This window comes from Eumetopias jubatus, unplaced genomic scaffold, assembly GCF_037043125.1.
Source record: "Eumetopias jubatus isolate StellerSeaLion01/CBP00866 unplaced genomic scaffold, mEumJub1_p1.0 scaffold_7, whole genome shotgun sequence".
Lineage (NCBI taxonomy): Eukaryota > Metazoa > Chordata > Mammalia > Carnivora > Otariidae > Eumetopias > Eumetopias jubatus.
Window position 1 is genome coordinate 25,883,243 of NW_028274813.1, and position 24,722 is coordinate 25,907,964.

Sequence of the window (24,722 nt, forward strand, 5' to 3'; positions counted from 1 at the left end):
CTACCTTAATCCCACTTTGGTCAGAGAACATATTTTGGATGATTTCACTCTTTGGAATGTGTTGGGACTTGTTTTAAGGACGAGCATATGGCAAATTTTGGTAAATGTTCCACAGGCACTTGGAAAGAACACATATCCCGACAATGCTGGTTGTAGTACGCTATGGGCATCAGTTAGATTAAAGGTATTACTTATGTTTAAATCTTCCATATTGTTAATGATTTTTTCACTGTACTATCAATTAGTTACAGTTCTGTATTTTTGCTTTCTGTTTTGAAACTAAAGTACTAGGTGCATCAAAATACAAAATTATTATGCCTTCTTGGTAGATTTTTTTATTTTTAGGAACTGTCCTTCTGTATCTTTAGTAATGCTTCTTGACTTAAATTTATTTTGACTGATATTGTATAGCTACATCTGCCTCCTTTAAGTTAGCCCTTGGTTGGTGTACATTTTTCCATTCTTTTACTTTCAATCTTTGTCTTTACACTTAAAAAGTGTGACTTCTTGGGACGCCTGGGTGGCTCAGTCATTAAGCATCTGCCTTTGGCTCAGGTCATGATTCTAGGATCCTGGGATCGAGCCCCACATCAGGCTCCCCGCATCGGGCTCCCTGCTCAGGCTCCCTGCTCAGCGGGAAGCCTGCTTCTCCCTCTCCCATTCCTCCTACTTGTATTCCCTCTCTCACTGTCTCTCTCTGTGTCAAATAAAATAAAATCTTTAAAAATAGATAAAGTGTGCCTCCTGAAAGCAATATATAGTTAGGTTTTAAAAAATATTTTTCCATGTGGTAAGCAGCCTCTTTAAGAAGATCCCAAATGATCCCTGCCTTCTGTATTCGAGCCCTTATATAATCTCTTCCCCAGAGTGTACACTGAAACTAACTCACCACTAGTGAATTCTAATGATCAGCCACGTTCATAGGTCATTTTGTATGTAATACAAGTTTATTTATATGAAAAATTCCTAGGATTGTTGGGTTAAAAGATGTAATGTACCTTTGTAATTTTGATAGATATTACCAGCCTCCACAGTTTGTACAAATTTATGCAATGTGTGAAAGTGCCTATTTAACCACATGCTCACTGTTATAGTGTGTTATCAAGCTTTATTATTTTTGATAGGTGAGAAATTTATCTTATTACAAGTGAGGCTCAGCATATTTTCATATGCTTAAGAGTCATTTGTATTTTCTCTTCTATGAAATGTCTGTTAATTTCTTTTGCCCATCTAATTTATTAAATTCTTATTTTGTTTCTACATTTTGGTTAGTCCTTTTTAGTTTCTAGGCTGACAATCCAATTATCTTCAGCAAGTTATAATTTTATCCTCTCTTCTTAATTTCTTTACCTTTAATTTCTTTCTCTTGTCTAATTGTTTTGTCTATGTCCTGAAGAACAATTTTAAATAATGGTGATGATTAAGTGGACATCCTTGTCTTGTTTCTGATTTTAATGAAATTGTTTCTCTAATTCTCAATTAAGCATGGTGGTGGCTTTGGATTGAGATAAATATATTTTATCATATTAAGGAAACACCCAGCTAGTCTTAATATTAAATGATCCTTGTGTTCCTAAAATAAACCTCACTTAGTCAAGGTAAATTACTCTTATCTGGAGCAAGCCTGACTGGGTTCAAATCCTAGAACCATAACTGAGTTCAGGCAGAATACTCTCCTTTTGACTCAGTTTCCTTCTCTGAAACATGGGGATGGTAAGAATAACTATCGCATTCGGTTGTTAAAATCAAAAACAAAAAGTTGAGCATCTTTCCACGGTACTACTGTACTACTGGTTTAATATCGTACAATTAAACCGCTGATCAATTTAAAAATTATCCTGGTATATAGTGTGAGGAAGAGATCTGATGGGCTATCCAGTTATCCCAACACCATTCATTCTGAAAATTTAAAAAAATTTTTTTAAAGTAAACTCTACCTCCAACATGGGGCTCGAACTCCCAACCCCAAGATCAAAAGTCACATGCTCTTTCGACTGAGCCAGCCAGGTGCCCCTCCACACCATTCATTTTTATAGTCCATCTTTCGCCCCCCCCCCCACTGATTTCAGACACTACCTTAATTGTATCCTGAATTTCTGTATGCAGTTGGGTCTATTTCTGAATTTTCTATTGTGTTCCATTGGTCAGTTTGTCTATTCAGGTACCCGTACCACACTTTCAGTATTAAAGACTATATGCTTTAATATCCTTTCCCTTCCAGTTTTCTTAGGCTAGTCTTGCTCATTTGGTCTTCCAAATAAACTTTATAAGCCAGAGACATTTCCACCATTGTGGTGGGTCACGCAAAATCTTTCTACGAAGAATATACAGTCTTAGATTTCAAACTACTGACTAGATGATTAGTGTTACAGGACCAATCGAGTTTTCCACTTCTTCTGATTGAGTTTTGATAAATTATCTTTCTGGAAATGTGTCCGTTTTGTTTAAGCTTTCAAATTTACTGGCTAAAGTTTTTCATGGTATTACTTTACTATCTTCTAGATCTCTTCTGTATTTATAACTATGTGTCCCTTTTTTTCCTAATATTGTTAGTGCCTTCTCCATCTTTTCTTAATTATGTTAAAGTTTTGCTTATTTTGTCATAGTTTTTGTTGATTTTTCAATCATATGTTTATTTCATTAAATTTAGATCTTATCACTATTATTTTATTAATTTTACCTTCTCTGGGTTTATTCTGTTGTTCTTTTACTAACTGCAAGTAGAATGTTTAGCTCATCAATTTTCAGTCCTTTCTTCTTCTCTGACTTAAACATTTCAGACCATAGGTTTTCCTCAAATTACCCCGTTAGCTGCATCTCAAGAGGGTTAATGAAAATAGAATTTTCATATAATTCAGTTCTACTTTCCAATATCTGTTAAGACTTTTTCAGTGGTTCATTAGTTTAGATATGCTATGAAATTTCCAAATATATTAGCAAATTCATTTTTTATTACTGACTTAAATTTTTCATCGTGATTACAGAGTGTGGTCTATGTGTCTCTAACCTTTGGAATTCACTGAGGTTTGCTTTATGGCTTAAGAGTCAATTTTTGTAATGTTCAATCTGTGCTTGAAAATAATGTATAATTCTTCAAATTGTTAGGCGTGATATTCTTTTCATGTCTGCTAGACCATAAGATTATACTATTTAAATATTCTGTATTCATAACAATTTCTGTCCACTTGTCATTATCAACAACTAAAGAAGACATTTTAAACTTAGTTTTGCCCATTTTTGTTTATGTATACTGAGGCTCTGTTATCAAGCTTAGTTGAAAATGAGTATGTCTTTCCGGCAAATCGAACCACTTATCAGTTATTGAGCCAACGTTTGTTATTTCATAGAGATTATCTTTACTTTCTCTGATTATCTTCCTCTTATATTTTTTCCATCCTTTCACTTTCAATCTTCCTATGACTAAGTTTTGGATGTATCTCTTATAAACAGCATATAAATGGATATTTAAAATCTAGCATTATTGACCTTATCTTTCAACTGGAGGGTCTAGTTCATTAATGCTTATAACTAATAAAGTTGAATTCTTTTACCATTTTATCTTATTTTGTGCCTTTTCTCACCTTTCCAGTTTATTGTCTTTTTACCATTTCTTTTCCCCCATATTAGCTTCAATGCTGTATTCTCTATATTTATTCTTTTAATGGTTACCCCAAATATTTTACCATGTCTACTTACCTAAGGCCCCAAATTAATAAGATTCTTTAACTCCTCCTGAACAACTGAAGGGCAATAGGACACTGTAACTCTCATCACCCCTTTTCAAAATTACGTGTTTTTGTTGCCTGGTGTTTTGAAGCCTTTCTTTTATTTCGTGAAATATATTTAAAACATTTAGTTTATACTGTGTGCCAATAAGCACCATATCTAATGTGTTTGAGTCTGATTCTCCTGCATGTTGTTTCTAATGATTCTCACTCACAGTTTGTTTCCTTCTTTCGTTTGTGGTTGTGACCTGTGAGCGACCCATATTCTTTATAACTATCTGTGGTAGTTCTTTGATACCGCGACTTAAGTTTCATTCCTCCTGAGAGAATTTGTGTTTGCATCTGCTAGTCATCTAAGGTTACTACCGACCTGGGTCCACTGTAAATTAAATTCCCATTTGCAGTATTTTGGACCACACCAGTAGAATAAACTTAGGCCATAAGCCTCTAGAAGGGACAACTCGTTAAACATTTTTAGGTTAAAACAAACTTTTCCTCCACCCATGGCCAAGGTCAAGAAAGGCCTTGCTGTTATTTCTGCTTGGTGGGTTTACTTAGTATTGATGCTTACGCTGTGAGTGTTGCACTTTGAGGGGCCCCACTTTGTAGGAGATCTTAGGCTAAACTCCCTGCATTGAGCAGGCCCGGCTTTATCTCCTACACTCATCACAGTCACCATGACAGAGGCTCAAGGGGGCCAGGTCTCTGCAGATACTTTCAGAGTGAATAATGGCTTTCATCTCACTTGTTGCCCAAAGTTGAGCTTTCACAGCACTTTTGACCTCTATAGGTTCTTTCATTCCTTGTTACTGTTCAGTGCATTTAGAATTTTTTTTTTACTCTTGAGGATCAATGATAAAACTCACCTAAAAAGTAAAAGAATTCAGTAAGGTAGCAGAATATAAAACTAGTATACAAAAATCAAAAGTCTTCCTATATAAGAACAATAACCAAGTAGAAGACATAATGGCAGAGAAAACCCCATTAGCAGCAACAAAGATGGAATACTAGGAGATAAACCTAACAAGAAATGCATAATACCTATCCAAGGAAAAATTTGAATCAGTCCTGAAAAGGCACAAAAATAGACATGAACAAATGGAAATACATCCCCCATTTGCAGATAATTTGGATAACTCAACATTGTAAAGATGTCAGTTCTCCCTAAGTGCGCTAGTAAATGTAATGCAATCTCAGTTAGACATGTTGATACTAAAGTTTATATGGAAAAACAAACATGTAAGAAGAGCCAGGAAAACACTGGAGAAGAAAAACTGTCAGAGGACTAGCTCTATCAGACATTTAAACATACTATAAAGTTTCAGTTATTGAAAACAATGTGCCACTGTGCACAAGCAAACAGACCAGTGAATAGAATCGAAGGCTCAGAAACAGACCCAAGTACATATGGATCCTGGATTGAATCCTTAACCAGAAAAAGGACATTACAGGGAAAACGGGTGACACTGAACTAAGTAGGTAGTTTAGTTAATAGGATTGTGTCAATGTTAGTTTCCTGGTTTCGATAATCGTACCATGGTTATGTAAGCTGTTAACATTAGAAGCTGAAAGAAGGACATATGGCGACAGTCTATACTATTTTTACAACTTTCCTGTAAGTCTAAACTTATTTCAAACTAAAAGATTTTTTTAAAAAAGGTTTTAAATCAAGAGCTCCAAAGAATGTAGTCAAGAGGCTCTGAGTCACACTAATGTGGAACACCAGAAAAAGGGCCATACATTACCACTGTTGGCCCAAACCACTACATTCGTTCCATTTTACAGAGTTCAGCTACATATAGCATGGTATTAATGAGACCAAAATCATGGGATCAATGCTTTGTATGGGACAGCTGCATTTATTCTATGGACACTTTCTGCAGCATTGAGATTGCAAAGATTTGCAAAGTCCCCCCATCTAAAGAGTATAGATTCATCAACACAAATTTACTGTGGCTACTGAGGAAAAAAAGCCCCAAATGCATAATTTAGAGTGGCAACTCTGCTACTGAAGAACAGTACTAGGGATTAAGACTACCACATTGTGCATTAAATTCTACCAAGATAAGGCGGTTTAAGGGGAATAACCTCAGACTGGCATCATGATAAAACACACGAAGAATTCAGTCAGTCATGGTGCAAACTGATTATTTCCAATTCAGCTTAATCTACTCCTAAGCATGTCAGTAGCTCCTACAAAGAGAGAGATCTGGTTGTATTTCCCAGGGAGGTGATGGAGGAGCTGGAAACCTGTTCACATCTCAGTTCCAGCTTTGTCTGCAAAATGGGCCAGTTGCAGTAGGCTTTCCAGGACTATACAGCAGAGGAATACTGTGACAGCTCTCCGAATCAACAAGCAAGCCAGGTGACACAGGGTCCTTCACTGTCTCCTGCCTGCTTCTCCCTGCTCCTATATGCTGTCAGCCATACCAAAATACTTGCAGTGCCCTGTACAAACCATGCTCTTTATGCTAGGTGGCCTCATCCTCTCTTCTTTACCTAACTTCTGTTCATCCGCCAACACCTGGTCCAGTATTTTTTAAATCCTCCCAAGATACCCTGGTATTCTTTCTCAAAGTTTATCATTCTACGTTGTAATATTTGCTTTGTCTCTTCCTCAGAAGACCATGAATATCATGACAACAGGAATGCCCTCCTCTTTGTACATTCAGCAGCTAGCACGGTGCTTGATATAAAATGTGTTCTACTCACATCTACTGAGTGAAGGGACATTTATAAAGGCCAAAACCATTCAGACGGCTATCTTGCCAGCAGCTCTATAACATGTTTAGCAAGATGTTCAGAACAGTTCATCACTAACATTAAAAATTCACAGTACATGTCCTTCTGGCTTAGGGATCCATTTTGTATTGGCCTACAAAGGACAGTATCTGTTTATTGCCATAGATTTGGTAGACTTTATTGACTTTTGCTCTGGTCACTTCCAAAACCAAGAATAGGTCATTTTAAGAAGATGCCACAGAAACTGCCCATCTTCTTTCAGTGATGTAGGCACAGAGAAGAGATGAGCCCATTCATAGTTGCTTTGATAGAGAAACAGCCCACCAGGAGCTACAGGTAAATGGGGTAAAAGGGTGTCACAAGACACCCAGTTCCAGGCCCAGTGGCACCCAGTTTATTTCAGATACACATGGTCACCAACAGTTCATTTATATTGTGAAAAGGGCAGCACAGGGTGTTACTGGGAACAGAAAGTCTAGCACCAAACAGACTTGGAGCTTGAATGCTGCCTTACACTGATTAGCTATGTAACTTTGAGCAAGTTAATCTCTAACTATAAGCATATTTCATTGCTTTAAAACAGATATAAATTTACCTACCTTAGAGTTGTTGAAGATTGAGATGCTGTTGACAAATGGCATATAATAATAATCACTCAGTATAGTCATTATTACTGTCATTAGGGGCTCTGGAAAGGGTCAGACTGGTTTCATGCAGAGTGTATCTAAGGACCTTAGGCAGCAGCCACCTTCCCCAAAAGGTCCCTGAGGAAGACTGGCTTAGTGAGTGCTTAATACACGTTTGTTGAATCAGTAAATAGGACAATGGCCCTCGTGGACCTTTGTTATTCTTATCAGTTGTCCAGCACCTGAACTGTTCTTCTATGTTTGAGGAATTCATCCAACCCCAACAGAAGCTACACATTCCAGATAACCTCATTCTCACTTCCTGCAGCTCGGACATAAGCACATGGGTACTAATCAGATCCATTCATCCCAGACTCTGAAACAGAAATTAGTGATTCAGGGAAGTCAAGAACACACAGGATCCCTTCTGGTGAGGGTGGAACCCCCACATATAGTTCCAGAGGTACCATGTAATGATAGTAATAAAGTAGAAAATCAAGTTCCACCTTAGTATTAGAGCTAGAGCTTGAAACCCCAGTAAATATTCTCTAATAAAGTAAGATTCAACGCGGTACCAAAGGTCAAAAATTGGTGAGGAAATGAGTCTGTCTCACCCCCTAAACCCAAACTAAACTCTTACCAGCAGCAGAAAGTAAAAAACTGAAGCGAGCACTAGATGGGGGTAGCCTCCTTGCATGTAGAAGTGGGCCCAGGTCTCCTTACCAGTCCAAGATCCTGGATAGGAGAAAGCAGAAGAGGGACCACAGTTCAAGCCTGACTTTTTATGAATGGCAACTCCAAGAGTACATATGGGTGATCCATCTTAGAATCTGACTAATGTGGTTAGCAACCTTCCTATCTCAGTGGACCTAGAGGAGGGACAAACAGAAACAAAGAGAAACAAAGGAAGAAGCAGAAACCTTGAGCATGATTTCCCGTACGTCTACAATGATTAAGGAATGTAAATACTTCACTCTAAGTCCATGCTTTAAGTCAGTGCATTGGGTGGTATGGCAAAGGAACTCATTAGTACACAGGTGTTAACTGATGTATTGGAGGTGAAGAAAGGGACATTCAGTCTGTGTTGGACTGACCTACTAACCAATTTGCCCACCTGTGGAGACTGAAAAAGCAAAGTGGAGGAAAAAATCAGGAGAGAGCAAGGTCAGAACAGGCAGAATTCCAAAAAGGAAGTGGTTATATAGTATGAAGTCATAAGCATCAACCGAAGGGCTGAATTTTGACAACTGGAAATCACTGGTGAACCCAGCAAAAACAACTTTAATGGTTGAGGAGTATAGCAAAACCAGGTTTTGGCATGGTGGTTCTCAGCCCCAGCTGCACCACTGTTTTTAAAAAGAATGAAGCCTGTCCCACCTCCCCATTCTGATGTAATTGGTCTGTAGTTCAGTTGGGGGAATTAGGATTCTTTAAAATCTCCCCAGGTGGTCCTAATGTGCAGCCAGGGCTAAAAACCAATGCTTCAGTGGACTGAGAATTAATGAACAGGAAGTGTAAGTGAGGGCAGTATTTTAGTGGTAGTAAAGGGGTATTTTCGTTTCAAGAGGGAATCTTTAAACATGTTCAAATGCAAGCTGTACGTGCCAGGAGTGAGAAGCTGTAGCTAGACTGAGCAAGGCATCTGATCAAAGGAGAGGGACTGAGGGCATGGAAGGGATTTGTGTTGGGCAGGACAAGCACTTACATGGAAGAGGTGAGGAAGGGTTGTATGTAAGGGTGTACAATGGGAGACTCCTGTCTAATGCTTTATTACCTGTTAGGGGGTGGGGGAGATTAGCTGCTGAGGCTGAGAAGGTGGGGGTAAAAAGAGTTTGAAATGGCCACAGTCTGCAATAGCTACTGACAACAGAATTGGGATATATACTGAGAGCAGTTTAAAGTGTTGGCATGATTTTGGGGTGGTAGAAATTTGCATAATCATGACGTTGTTCATGGAGAAATACATGGCCCAGTGGGAGGAGCAAGTGGTAGAATCTACACATAGTGAAATGGGTTGATTTCAGTCCAAGCCACCAAGGCCATTTGTTAAGTTCTGATATTTCTTTTTCAATTAAAAACATTTAAATGAGGGATCTGCAAGGGTCAGAACTCACTTCTAGAGAAAGAAAACATTAATTTTCATAATTTACATCTTAAAAATCTTTTTACATTCCCATACCTTGAAAGCATCTAGTAACAACATTTTTGGCCAGAGGTATTTTTTAACTGGTTTTCAATATGGAAAAGAAAAATTACATGGTGTTTTAAAAGACTGCAAAAATTGAAAGGAGAGCTTAAGGCTTACACATGTGTTAATCATGTTTTTTGCTTTCTGTAATAATTACGATGTTTTAACATTAAAAAACCTTTCTGGCTGGGAAAAAAACCCACCTCTCCCAGGGCTAGCTGATTCTTAGAAAGATAGCAAAGGACTCAGCCAGCAGCTTGTCTTCGATGTGCAAACTAACCAGGTACGATGAAGCCATACCCCCTCCATCTGACCTGTTACACTCCAGGAAGCAATCATCCCAGGGCCAGGTACCAGGCAACCAGAGACTAGATTATAGCCCAAAGGCCCCAGAATTAGTTGAACTAGCCATTTCTAGACTGTTCACCCTGCCCTGCTTTGCCTTCTTAGAGGAAACCCCAATAAAGGCTCTGGCCTAAACTACTGCTTGCTTCAGTCTTCTGCCTCCTGACCCAAACCTGGTGCCGTCCTGTGGTCCTGCGTGGCAAGCCGTGCCTCATTTCCAGGGGAACTGTAACTACAAACTTTTCTTTCGGTGGCACAGACCTCTCCGTGCCCTCACTTAATCACCTTTATAAATCAAGCCCCGGGCACAAAACAAGATGAACACCTGAGAAATACCAGAGAACTCCTCTTTGGCCACACAAATTCCCAGAGAAAACTTGGGTTTGTGGGCTTAAGTCATAAATTAGAGCCTAGCCCAATTCATACAAATAAAACCTAAAGAAAAAGTGGTTGTGATTTCATTTCAAAGCTTTTAGGATTAGAGTACCATATTCTGAAACACTGAATCCATGAATCAGACAAAAAAAAAACAGAACATGCTGTTGCTATTGGCCACCAAGCCCTGCAGAATCACTGAAATGTAAAACAAAGACAATAGGGTGTGATTAAGTGGATCACTGAAAATTGATTTTTACATGCTCTGAAGTACCGAGATTAAGTCCTAGCAAAAGATCACCAATAACGCAACAAGTATTTATTACACAATACTATGTACTCAGGGTGGTTTTTTCTTCCAATTATTTTCATTTCTGTGAGCCATACCTTAAAGACTTCATCATTATTATGCTGGAAAATACACATTTTCCCAGGAAACGAAGATGTAATGAACAAGTATCATGAAATCATGGATAGCAGTATCTTACACAAATGTTTTACTATCTGTTGTGAAAAATGACTATCACTCACAGACTAAAAATTCATTGTTATATTTTAATCCACTTTAAAGGTTGTTTCCATCCATCTAAATATGGCCTTGATGGCAATTTTCTCCACATCATTCTTTCTCAATATTTCCAGATCTTTTAGGGGCTTTAGGGAAAAAGGATGGGAAATAAAGACATTAACAGTTTCTGCAAAGAATCGTATACAAAACATGTCTATACTTATGGAGGGAAAAGCACCTCAGAGCTTAGGGGGATGCCAATATGTTAAAACACTTAGGTACAGCAAAACCTGTGGTTCTCAAAACATCCGCGTGCATCAGAGTCCCCCGGAGGCCTCGTGAGACTGCCCGGCCCACCCTCAGTTTCCAATTCGGGTGGGGTCTGGTGGGGGCAAGTATGTGCTGCTGCCGGTGGTCGAGGAGCCCCAGCACCCCTGCTCTAAGCCTCTCCCCTTCTCTTCCTCATGCCTTCTCACTTCTGGACTTTGCCAAGATTGCTTTCCCTGGCCAACGTCTTCGGGATCTGCCTCATTCTTCAATACTGTACTTGAAAAGTTTTTATTCCAAAAACTTGGCAATTTTAGAGTTTATCATGTCTATTTGCAGTGGCAGGAAAATTTCTCCTTTTGGCCATAAGTTTATTTTGCCGGGCTTGTTAAGAACCTTTCAATCCACACTCTTCAGCAGGATCATTCATTTTCCTTGCTTCTTTCCCATGTTGCTGTTTCCAGGCATTTGACATTCATCTGTTTGGGGATCTTAATGTAGTTTTGTGAAAGCATCTCTGGGCCACTATAGCAGAACCCACCGATTCCCTCACCTTCTCCCTCTGTGCCATTTCCTGATGGGGTAGGAGCCCATCCTGACTGCTGCCACCATCTGTAACTCTACTAGCTGGCACGACCGGAGCGGGAGATAAGGAAATACTGACAAGTAAGACAGCTCAAGCATTAACAAAGGAAGCAGCTGACACCAAGAGCAAACTGCTTTTACCATCCCTGCCGCCACCCCGTGAATCATGACGTATCCTGTAAACTGTGCCCTGGACCAGACCGCATCCACAGCCGCTAGAGTAAGCACTCTGTTCTCACGCCGGCTCACAGAAGGTGCACCGGACCTACGGAACACTGACCGCGGCTCCTAATGCTGAGATTTCTACAAAGCATTCTCCCCGGGAAACAAAAAGTATATGGCCCACACCACGGTAATGAGGCCAAACTAAAGAAAAGACCTGAAATGAATCAAACATCCCCCGGAGCCCAAGTAAAGAGGCCATCACATGGGCAATGACACTGCGAGCCTAACTCCTTCTCTTGTTCAGCTACAAGTGACCTCTGTGCTAGCTCTGCTCCTGAGGCTCCAGAACCTCCAATGCTGTGGTCTAGACTGCGTTTCTGATGCCGAAATGCAAAAAGATAGATCACAGTCCTCTATGTGGGATTCATAAGTAGTTTAATTACCTATTGTTAGTGTGGAGCTTTACTCATTAGCAAAGGATGCCACAAGCATCACGGAACAAGAAATTTTGTTTCAGCTTTTGGTCATTTTGCTGCCAAAATGGCCTTGTTTGCAGCCTGCTTCACAGCCCAGCAAAACAAAATTTTCAATTGCATTTGATTTCAAAAGAATTCAAGGTTAAATGTGCCTTATTGATCAAGCACGCACCACTCAATAAAGATCACACTCTGCCTCTCCTAAATTTGGCACCATGTAAACAGCTAATTCCCTCTTCTGCACGGTTCTTACCAAAAAGCAACACAAGGGTTTTGATGCAAATGAACTTGTTCCCTTTAAAATGCTGCATCTGAAAAATAATCTCAAATTCCCTGAAACTCATAAGCAAAACTAATTTCTATGAATGATGCTCATGTAAGTGGATAATGTCTTGACTTTTGCTCCTGTGGAAAATACAGAAGATTAGGATTCAGACAGGCAGACTGTGTAGCCAGCTAGGATAAATCAGAAGCCTGAAATAAGTAAGAACTGTGGAACTCGGCTTCAGTTACTACTTCTAGGCAGATCAAATACACACGAGCTCAATGATTATCCTCAAAGGAAGTCATGCTATCAGTTTTTTCAAGAGACTACAAAACCTGATTTTGAAATTGTATCTTTTGTTGAAAGGTAACAGACTTTACTCAATGTATGACATCATACACTTTGCTATATAAAAAAGAAATTTAAAATTTATGATTCAAAAAACACTCAATTCCAAGGTTATTCCTCTGGAACTGACTCATATAGAAAACAAGCAAAGTAAGTTGGTTAATAATTCTGTCAGCATGCTCATGCAGCAGCTTAAAATGAGGAGCACAATTTACAACCCTGTGTTGCAAGGTATTAATAGCTATTTCCTAGGCAATTAATTTTCTTCCCCACTTATTACAGGCAGATATGGCATTTTGGGATAATCCCCATGGGATGTATTCAAAATATGTAGAAAAGCATGCCCAAGAAAGATGATAAACATTCATGACACACTGTTTCAAAATTATGGGTCTCAGAGTGACTCAGGTCTACCAAGGAAAATCAAAAGATTATAACCCAGGGCAGAGGAAGTCCAAAAGTCTGGGATTTTAGTCTTGGCTTGATCATGTGATTTTTGGGCAAGTCGCTAAACTCTGTGACCATTCTTCTCTCTCTAAAATGGCAGTACATCCTAGCGATGTTTAAAATGTAAATAAAGTCATATATATAAATTATTTGTAATCACAGGTAGAAAGGAGAATTGCCAGGCAACAAGATTCTATCTGAACTGTGGAGATCTGAATAGGTCATGATCACAGGACCCATCTCTGCAAGAGCCAGAGCTTAGTGCAAAGAAAATAAAATTATGTCCATGGATTTTTTCCCCTTGAATCCAACAAATATGTTAGAAATGTGTCTTAGGACATGATGGGAACTAGGTAAGAATGCACATATGACAATAAAACCCCCCTTCATCAATAAAACAATTTGGTAGTGCCATTTTATTTTTTTATTTTATTTCAACAGGCACTTTTATTTTCTATACTGCTCTGGATGCAGCCCCAGTGGACAAAAGGAGAACTAGGGGTGGCTCCTGGGGATGCTGGTTTGGCTTTAATGCTACTCCTCATTTCATAATCTCCATGTGCCCCTCCCTCTACCAGACTCCTTGTTATGGACAATTGACGTGTTCTCCCTCTTAAAGAAAGCGCCATTTAAATTAGCTTCAAGTCCCCCCTTCCAACTAGATTCACATCCACCCATCAACAAGGAAATCCTGGAGTTAGCACTGATAGTTAAGGACTATCATTTTTAAAGGGAACACGACAGAGCAGCCGACCCTCACATGGTGTATGAGGAAAAGGGACAGCTGCACTTCAGGGAAAGGAGGCTCTGTCCCACTCGGCACCTAATTCAAGCACAGAAGATATCCAGGGGCAGGGCTGGGAGTTCCTCTGGAACGTTACCAGAGAAGTGGGCACTTAAGAGAACAGTTTCTCTGTATTTCAGAGCAAATGTACTCAATTCGTACAAAAAAGAACCCTTCTGTCAACCAGGCCACAAATGACAGACACTCTGGATAATACTTTTTTAGAAAGGGTGGCTTTTCTCCAGCAGCTCCAGGCAGTCACTTATTCCTCATTTTGACAAAGTAGCATCCAACTTCAGGCATGGCCGTATATATAACGCCACATGCAGCTGAGCCGTCATAAACACGCCAAGTATAAAGGTGTGTCAAAAAGACATTTTTCTCCCCAAAGTATGTCCCCGAGAAGCCATTATTATAATAGAGTGTGAATTTCTGCTGCAGGTTATTGACCTATAAGCTAACAATAAAAAGTCCCATTTCATACATAAAAGCTTACACTGTGACATGAAGTATTAAGACACAATCCACTGACTATTTTAAGTTTGCTGAACAACGAAACCATTTCTTCATTACATTATGAATGTACATATCCTCCTGTGGGAGAACACCAACTCTGGAGATGAGGCAAAGTACAGTCCAGCTGCCGGAGATCCCATGAGGCCATCCAGAAAAATGGAAGAAGCTCCCACTGTTCGTGTTGCTGGTGTCTCCTCCGAGGCTCCCAAATGAGAACTTGGTGAATTTGGCTTATTGGCACTCTCAGTGAATCAAGACCAGGCTCAAAGGCAAACTCTATCTCCTGTAAACACAATTCCACACACAGGTCTCAACTCTGTTTACATCTGTCTAGAACTGGCTACAAATTTGGGACTTCCTCAAATGATATTAAAAGCTCTACATGTAAAGTATGCAAAAGGAGTTACTAGTTTTTCAAGAAAAGAGACATACCTGCAAAAAGCAACAGCTCTGTAAACGGAACTGTAGGTAGCTGTTGGGACAACGACAGCAATGTAACAAATATAGCATAGGATGACCTTTTTTTAAAAAAATTGTTGCTGCAATACTTTACTAACTTTAAAAAAAAAACAGATTTCCACAACATGATTTTCTACGAGAAAGAGTCCACTGCTTTGTTTGAAAGAAGGGTCATCCTGGCAATGAAAGGACTGGGAATGTCAATTACAATACACAAGACTGCGGTACCAAGTCTGGGATGCGTTTCACAACACCCAGTAGCTCCTGGTGGGTGGAATCCTGCTCTCTAGCTGTATCCAGGGCTCTTTTCTGGTGGCATTTTAAAAAACGTAGCTGCAGCTGAGTCAGTAGCTTTCTCTGTGGCAGAGGTCCTGATCAACCACTCAGGGTTTGGAGATTTCTGGACCTGCGATGCTGGTGTAGTTGGTTCCACTACATCCACGTGAACTGGTAAGGTGGTTACAATAAAAGGAAGGAAGAAAAGATCAAGGGGAGACAAATTAGAATCAGAGACACTTCACTGCACAATTCTCTGAATGCTTTTATTTTATAACCTATGAACCCAAGGGGCCACATAAGGTTTTTTTTTTTCTTTCCAAAAAAAAAATAAAGGCAAGATTTCAGTGAGAGTATTTCTCTACCTGAGAAAATGGGTTTAACTGAACAAATAAATAAATGCAGTCGTACAAATTCATAATGCAGTCATGATCACTTATTGAGCACTTATGAGCCAGGCACTGTGCTATGTAAATAAACCAGAATCTGTTTTTTTCTAATGCAAACCCTTCAAGTAGGAACTGTCATCTCCATATTCTGGATCAAAAAAGTGAGGCAGAGAGACAGCAGATACATTGCTCAGGGACACAACAGGGCTGGTTAAGTAGCAAGATTCAAACTGAGATACTAGACTTCAAGCCCTAGGCTCTATTACCACCCCATGCCTCCAGTAACACAGTATTTCCAATAAAAAGCATATCATAAGAAAAATCACACAATCAGGCCCAGTGTTTTTCAACAAGGACACCAAAGACATTCTGGACATGATCACCATTGCTTGTGCAGGGCTGGTCCTGTGTATTTTAGGACACTTACCATTCTGGACCCCATCCACTGAATGCCAAAAGCACTCCTCAGTCATTGTGATGACCAAACACTGTCCTCCCATTTCCAAATGCCCTCCTGAGCAGAGAGGTACAAACCACCATCATGCCCACTCTGTTGAGAGTGAACGAATATACACCAAAAAACAGCAAATCTAGGCAATTTTCGTTTTTACCTTGTCACTCAATTAATTCCACTCCTAGGAATGTAATTAGAATAGTAATTTTCAAGTTGTGGGTCACAAAATCAATTTAGTAGGCCATGACCAGTACTTTTTTTCTTAATGGAAAGGAATAGGATATATCGGAGTGAACCCAAGAATTTATTTCAGATTTACATGTACACTCACATACATATTCGAACATGAATTTCTTACTGAGTTACTGCAAAAAAAAAAAAAAATCTGTAGGCTATTACTGTATGGCACACATATAAGAGCTTCTTGAGGGCAACAGTTTTCAAGCATTTTGGAACCTCAACCACAGCAGCAAAAAATACATTTGACACCACAACCCAAATCTCTGTCTCTCTCCCTCTCACACAAACACGCGCACAAGCACTCACTCACTCATATTTAGCTGAAAATAAGTTTCATAAAACTGTATTTACCATTACTATATGGTATTCAACCACAGTGGGGAAAATCCCTTAACCTAAGAAAACTGGGGTTTTTTTGCTCTATATTTTTTACTATGGTAAAACACACATAACACAAAATTTACCAATTTAATAATTTTTATGTGTACAGTTCCATGGCATTAAGTACATTCACACTGCTGTACAAGCATCACCACCATCCATATCCAGAACTTCTTCACTCTCCCAAAAGGAAATACTGTACCTGTTAAATAGTAACTGCCGCTCTCCTCCTTCCCCAGCCCTGGCAACCATTATTCTGCTGTCTCCACATATTTGACCATTTGAGGTACCTCCTATAACTGGAATCATATAGGATTTATCCTTCCGTGTCTGGCTTATTTCACCTAGTATTATGTCTTCATCCATGCTATAGCATGTCAAAGTTTCCTTCCTTTTCAAGGCCAAATAATACTCCCCTGTATGTATAAACCACATTTTGTTTATTGATTTATCCAGTAATGGACACTTGGGTCACTTCCACTTTTTAGCTCTTGTGAATAATGCTAATAGGAACATGGATGTACAAATATCTGTTTGAATCCATGCTTTCAATTCTTTTGGGTATATACTTAGAAGCGGAATTGCTGGCTCATATGGTAGTTTTATGTTTACAATTGTGAGGCGCCACCACCCTGCGTCCCATAGCGGCTGCACTATTTCACATTCCCACCGCCAATGCCCAAGGGTTCCGATTTCTCTCCATCTTTCCTAACATTTGTTGTTTCCTGGTCCTTGATACAGCCATCCTAAGGACTGTGAAGTGGCCCAGAAACACTTTTGCACATATTCTCCCAAAGACCAATGCAGTATTTTTGAAGGAGCATAAAATGGGATATAATCCAAATGTCCATCAGGAATGTTTAATTATAATATACTCAGCATAGTTATACAATGGAATACCATTTGTATATGGTGGTAAAAAAAAAAAAAAGGATTTTGGCGGGACAAAAACAAATGAATCTCAAAACATAACTGGCTGAAACTTCTAACTTATAAAGTAAGACATTCCATTTACACAAGCCTCCAAAAAATGCTAACTAGACAATGTATTGCTTAGAGAGCTATATGTCTGTTAAAGCTAGCTGAAAAAATCCCCAAAGAATGATAAATGATTAACAAAAAACCATATTCACGTAACCAAAAAACTGTATGAGGACAATGGTTACCTATGAGGACAGTGGGAAAATTTTAAAGGCGATGTCCATGTTCTTAAAGTGGATGGTAGGTACATGGATATTTGCTATATTGTTTTTCTTGACACCTTATCCATCTTCTATAAATGTTCTTTTATAACCATTCAATATTTACTAAAAAACATTTTTAACTTTAAAAGCCATTTGAATTTTAAAAAGGGGCAGTAAGAAAAAAGTAAAAAGGGGCAGTAAGAATCTGCCTTATGACACCTGAGGCAAGGGCTAACCTACAATGGAACTACTGAATCCAATCACAGGGTTAGAATAATTTTTAGAATAACTGTTTCAACTTTAAGATTCCATTCACTTATTCAAACAAGAAATATCTAGTGAGATCATTCTCTGTGCTGAGTACTATTTTAGATGCTCAGGGTACAGAAGTGAGCAAAACAGATAAAAATTTCGGCTCTCACAAACACATCTCTAGCATCACTGGCCTGGTATTTGGAATCTGATGTAACTAACAGATTAACTGCTGAGTACCCTTCCAACTGATGCTCTAAGGACACATACCCTATCCCAGAGACAGGAAGGTCAGAGGAGGCTTGGGGGATGGCCAAAATAGTAAGGGCTCTGAATACAATGTCTTATCATCCCCCAATTCTCCTTTACCTAAAGGCCGTGGGTTTAATTTTTGAAGGAATGGGATTTGTACACCAAACTCCATTCTTGTCATTCTAATCAAGAAAAATCATCTCATGGAAATGAAATCTGGTTTTCATTTGAGTTTCTTATGCTTCTTATAGCCACTTAATCTCAAATCTTAGAGAAAATAACCCATTTTTTCTTTTCCAACTACATTCTTTAAGAGCACATAGAGCCAATTCACTTCAGCAGGAGGTATAGACCTTCCCTGTTCTGGTGTTACTGAAACAGAAGCAGATTTTTACATGGTTACTCGCTAAAATCCAAGGGTGGCTCTGTGTACCAGATACCTGTGTAGGTTATAAAGTCATAGAAGGAAGGGGAGTGGAGATAAAAAGAAGAAAATAAAGGTGCTATGCTTTCAAGAAGGATCTACTTAACGACCCTAATGAAAAGGTCTTTTCCCCTGGCCTTTCCTGAGTGTTAATATAAAAAGACAAGGAAGACAAGCTACTCCTTTCTGCTCTTCACCTCTCTAGCCTTATTAATACCTTTAAATTCAGTCAATCTCAACTCAAAACTTTCCACCGGGGGGGAGGGGAAAAGGGAAAAGATTTGTGGCTGCATGTTTAAGAAAGAAGCTGAATTCATCACAGTGACAGGGGAGAGTGTTGGCAGAGATCTGAGCTATTTATTCTTTTAGGAAAATCCTATAAAGAATGACACAAGGAAGCCTCTATCTGCAGTCTTGTTCATCACACTGGTGAAGAGTCCGATAACAGATGTACGCAGTAGCGTGATTTAGTGCCAGGAGCTGGCCCCTGATGTGTATTAATACAGCGGCAAAGCGGAACGCACCTCTCTTCATCACTCATTTCTATAAAAGAGGTGGAATCCGAGATGGCCCGATGTGAGGCAGAGCAAGCCCATTTGTTCTACTGACTGATGGTGCGGGCTCAGGCTGTGTCCTTCACCTCCATGGGGCACTCAGGTTGTGGATAGAAAAAACAGAAAATGTTCAGTGAGGCAGACCTTAGTCAACAAGTGAGAGGAGGAGCTGGGCTCAGGAGGAGACGTGCTGAATGCCCAAACCGCATTGAATCCCTCCCAGTGACAGTTCCTGCTGTGAGTGTGCAACAAGGTTTTTAAACTCTTCTCAACAGTTCCTGTCTTATGAACAATTAAAAGTTAAAAATAGAAGCTAGATATTGAGGGGGGAAAAAAGAACAAAAGATACAAGAGGGGAGACTGTTGTAATGCTTCCAATACCATAGGCAGGATTTTGATGCAGTCACAGTTCGGAACCAGTGCTATCTTATACAACACAGAACATCTGAAGTGTGTAACAGCGCACCTCTCGAAGTCAGAGGGAAACTGATTTGACCTTGGCTCTGCAATTTATCATCCATGTGACCTTGGAGAAGTGATTTAACCTCAGTAAGCCTCAATTTTGTCATGTGTAAACTGTTAATAAAAACATCTACCTTTTAAAGTTGTTGCAAAGATTAAATGAAATAATGCATGCAAAGTAATAAGCTCAGGCCAGCCATGTCCATGCAGAAATCACTGGAAAAAATTTACTATAATTATCAGACCTGTGATTAAGATTGTCCAGTAAGAACCATTATCAAGCAGTCACCCCAAACAGAAACTGAAAGAGGTCGATTTTAAGGTATGCTGAAACTTACTAAGTTAAGGGAGAGAGAGTTCCCTATCTCTCTGAGGTCTATTCTTCACTCATCAACTGCTTTGATCTATGTAATATATAGTATTTTCTGAAGAAAATAAAATAATCTGTGATATACTCAATTTCCTCAGAGTGAATTCACTATCATCAAGAAAATAACCGTATTTCTGATAGGTCCTACAAACAGATATGATCTTTTCATCCAGAGCAATTTATCCTCAACTGTACTGAAATAACACAAAAATTTCCTGATTACCGATTATGTTTAACTGTCTTCTCCTAACTCCAAAGAAAAATGCCTACAAACATCCAATATTCTTTCTGATATAAATAATGACTACCCCCCATTTTTTAAGGATAAGTAAAGGGCATAAATCATAAGCATACAGCTCAATGAATTTTTACATATGCATATACCCATGTAATTCCTACCCAGTTGATGACAAAGAGCATTTCCCAGAAGACTTCTGATTATGTCGTCTCCTGGTCACTACCCCTCACCAAAGATAACCACTATTTCAGTTTCCAACCAACTGGTTTTAGCCAGAAAACTGAAAGGTTTTAACTTGAAAAACAGTTTTTAATTAGAAATTTCAAGACTAGTAGAGTATTAGTACTCTACTACACATAGTAACAGTGAGAACATATTGTACCATGTGCCAAGTAAAAAAGTAAATAAACCTATGTGGCTCCCTGGCTACTGACTAAAACCGCCACCCTAACTGGATTTTCATGACCACAGACCTAATTTCCTCTCTGTGCTAGAACAAAAGCACAGATGACTGAAGATTGCTGATTATAGAATACCAGGATTCAAACTCAAAAAAGCCACATGACACAGTGAAAAAACACAGACTTCAGGGTTAGAGGGAACTAGGTTTGGATTCTTAAAATGTGTGTGACCTTGGGCAAATTACATCTCACATTCTTATTTTCCCAAGTAAAATGGGAATAAAATGACCTACCTTATCATAAAGGTTAGATGAAAAGGTATATAAAACGTAATTTAGTGCCTGACACACAGTAGGCGCTCAATAAATGGTAACTACATACAGTTACCTGCATTTGGGCTGGACAGAGATGCTGTGGCCACAGGCTTCCGTTTCCTCTTGATGTCACGTGAACATGGGGGTCCCAAGTGTATGTTTGCCTGTCTGCAGATACAAGAAAGAAAAAACATTGTTTTCATCTTGAATTCTTATTGTAAGACATTATGTTCAGCCCAGATAAAATCCTTGACCCATTACAGACATACACTAACAAGACAGGCACCGTTCTTTGTCATCAAGTGTCAAATACAAGTTTATTCAGGATTAATCATAACTCATTCTTTATGCACAATATATACCCATTTTAAACTTTTTACCTAATTTCAGAATAGCAGACACTCAAGATTAATTTCAATAAATGTGTTTCATTACATGCTGATTTTTGTACAATTATTTTTCATAAAAACTTTAACTGCAATTGTTCTACACTCACTAATGAAATACCTACTCCCAAGTGGTAATATATTGAAAAGTTTAATGCTGCATGAACACAGATATTTGCATAGAATTTTAATAGGAATTTAACCCTTCTATCACTATAAATCTGGATTTTTAATAGTGTCTGTGTCACCAGTTAAATAAGTTTGATTTCTGTGATTTTTAAAAGTATTAATTACTTGCTAATAATATATTCCCTCATCTGAATATTCAACTTATTTTAAAAACAGTGGGTGTGCCAAAGCTGGAAAAAAGCAACAGATTGTCTGAAAGACAATGGACTTCACACTGCAACAGCTGGTACGCTATTTTAGTTGCCCACTTCCTCCTTCCTCAAGCTAGACGGATCCTGGGACGGCTGAGTGGCTCAGTCGGTTAAGTGTCTGCCTTCGGCTCAGGTCATGATCCCAGGGTCCTGGGATCGAGTCCAGCATCGGGCTCCTTGCTCAGTGGGGAGCCTGCTTCTCCCTCTGCCTGCCGCTCCCCCTGCTTGTGCTCTCGCTCACTCTCGCCTATGCTCTCTCTCTCTAGCAAATAAATAAATAAAATCTTTAAAAAAAAACAAAAACGAGATGGATCCTACCCCTGATTAAGGACCAAGTTGACTCTCACCTTTACACAAAGCCTTCCTTGAACAGTCAAGGCCTTACTGACCATGAATCATTATTTAACTGCTATACATATATCTTGTTTCCCTAATGAGACTTACTCTTGAGAACAGGGACCATGTTTACACTTCTTTCACAGTTTTCCATTGATCCACCAACCTCAGCACAAGGCACTTACCTGACGGCCATTAAATATCTATTGACAAGAACTGATACAAATGAATGAAAGTTCTACAAACCAAATAGTCAACGGTACACTTAAAAGTGGTTAAAATGGCAAATTCTATGTCATCTATATTTTACCACAATTTTTTTAAAAATAGTGAGAGTATGTACATATAAAAAAGAATCTAGTAAAATTATACCAGATGAACTCCTAATTGGTAGTCTTAGCTGGGGATTAAGTCTCATGGCTTAACGATCTTAAAACTAGAACCTCAGTCAAATCTCAGAGCACCTAGTTAGTGAACAAAGCACCAAGACAACCGCGGAATGGACAAACTTTCCTATTCAGAGGGCCCCTAATCTGGCAACTTCCACGGTTTAAAAGCATACATGTATACACATTATTTTCTCTACATGCAAAAGCTTAAGAATCAATTCACTTTATAAATGAGAAAAGGTAAGAATTTAACTGAAATCATAAGATTTTTGGAATGCAGAGAACACTACAATAGGCAGAGATTTACAGAATATAAAGCCCGTGCTTTGGAAAATTCCATCTAAGTCACTCTGTATTGATATCCCTCTCTTCTATATGGAAAAAGAGTTAACTTTTGAGTATCCCATGAATAGTTAATTCTGAACACCCAAAGTGAAATGTAAATATAAATGTATAAAGGAGAAAACAATTCATTTTTCATACCTTACCAAAGTCCTGGGAATAAATCAGCATGTTGATTTAATAGTAAGAAACACAGATGACAGAATATCAAAGGTAGAGAGGCCTTCAGCCTAAATGGAGAGAAGGTAATTCCCTTTGAAGCCAAAGACACAGACAGAAAAGAGAGTGATCCTACAAAATTTTGGTTTCTGTCAAAACAGAGAAATGTACAGAATAGGGCTTCCATCCTTTCCACAAATAAGCTACTTGAGTACACACAGATCCAAACTCAAAAACTGGCCACTTTGCTCTATTCCAATCATGCTTCTCCTGAAGTTCTTCAGAAAGAAAACAAGCCAAATAAAGGGTAACAGTATACATTCATGCTTCTTTCTTCTTTACCTTAAGCTTATATAATAACAGTATACATTCATGCTTCTTTCTTCTTTACCTTATAAAGGACTCTCCAAAACTTTTTAGATTAAATGTTAACATCCTTTCTTCAAACTAAACTACGTTATTAGATGTCAGGACAGTGGTTACCCTTGCGCTGTGGGGTAGAGGGGAGGAGGAACAGTGGCTAAACAAAGCACCAGGAGCTTTTGGGCTTCTTTCTGATAATGTTCTATTTCTGGATCTAGATGAGATGAGGGTTACTTGAATGTGACTTCATTATCCTTCATTAAGAATGAAGTTCAATTAAGGGGGGCGCCTGGGTGGCTCAGTCGCTGGACGAATGCCTTCGGCTTGGGTCATGATCCCAGGGTCCTGGGCTCGAGCCCCGTGCCGGGCTCCCTGCTCAGCGGGAAGCCTGCTTCTCCCTCTCCCACTCCCCCTGCTTGTGTTCCTGCCCTTGCTCTCTCTCTCTGTGTCAAATGAATAAAATCTTTAAAAAAAAAAAGTTTAATTAAGGGGCGCCTGGGTGGCTAGTCAGTTAAGCCATCTGCCTTTGGCTCAGGTCATGATCTTGGGATCATGAGATCAAGCCCCGCTTTGGGCTCCCTGCTCAGTGGGGAGTCTGCTTCTCCCTCTCCTTCTTCCCCTCCCCCCGCACTCGTGCTCTCTCTCAAATAAAATCTTTAAAAAAAAGTTTAATTTTAAAAAATGCAAAACAAAAAACAAAAACACTGCTTCTTCAAGATCAATGCAAAATGCTGAATTTTATGAGACAGATGCAAATGAAAAGTGTAAGAAAAGTACTCAAAGGAGAGTTTTAAGATATTAATTCTTAGAGCATCCACTTGGGCTGAAGGAAATAAATACTGCCTTTTATTTATACACCATTCATCATTTTCACAACTTTGCATGTTTGATAGAGGTCAGTAAGACAGTTAAGGGCCCTATTATTATCCCTCCTTTACTGACCTAGTCAGTAACATTTATCTCACATTTTTAAGAAATGGCACATTTGGGAATAAAAAGATGAAATCATTTATGTACGAAAATATTTAAATTTTTAATCATTTTAAATGGAAATATGGTGCTTTTTAAAATGTTTATTTATTTTAGTAAAATGGAAGTAAATATTAATTACCTACCATGAGGCATATAGATTATTACACTGCACTCACTACATCCTGCAGCGTCCTTAGGGGGCTGCTATGGACGCAAAGGCTCAGGTGGTCCTTCCCATGCCCCACCCCTCTGGGTCATAGTTCTCACATCCCCACTCTGCCCTGCCCAGTGATGGTAAGGGCTTCAGGGTTAATTGTCCCTACATTAAATGACCCCTGACTGCTAAGTCTCCAGCCTGTTACTTGTTTCTGTGGTAAATGATC

General features: G+C 39.0%; 1 protein-coding gene across 12 annotated transcripts in view; it reads right to left on the bottom strand.

Moving 5' to 3' along the window:
- Positions 1-24,722, bottom strand: part of GPATCH2L (G-patch domain containing 2 like) — a 71,740-nt gene that overhangs the window by 5,454 nt on the left and 41,564 nt on the right. For 4 of the 12 annotated variants that reach the window (XM_028097403.2, XM_088024501.1, XM_088024499.1 and 1 more), the window contains exons 9-10: positions 21,086-21,180; positions 7,734-7,828 (exon numbers count right to left, since the gene is read on the bottom strand). In XM_028097403.2, coding sequence (XP_027953204.1) covers positions 7,734-7,828; positions 21,086-21,180 — 190 coding nt within the window. Of the gene's footprint in view, positions 1-7,733; positions 7,829-10,542; positions 16,001-16,763; positions 16,861-21,085; positions 21,181-24,722 lie in introns of those variants that run through there. The other 8 variants (XM_028097440.2, XM_028097441.2, XM_088024504.1 and 5 more) reach the window with 6 other exon arrangements.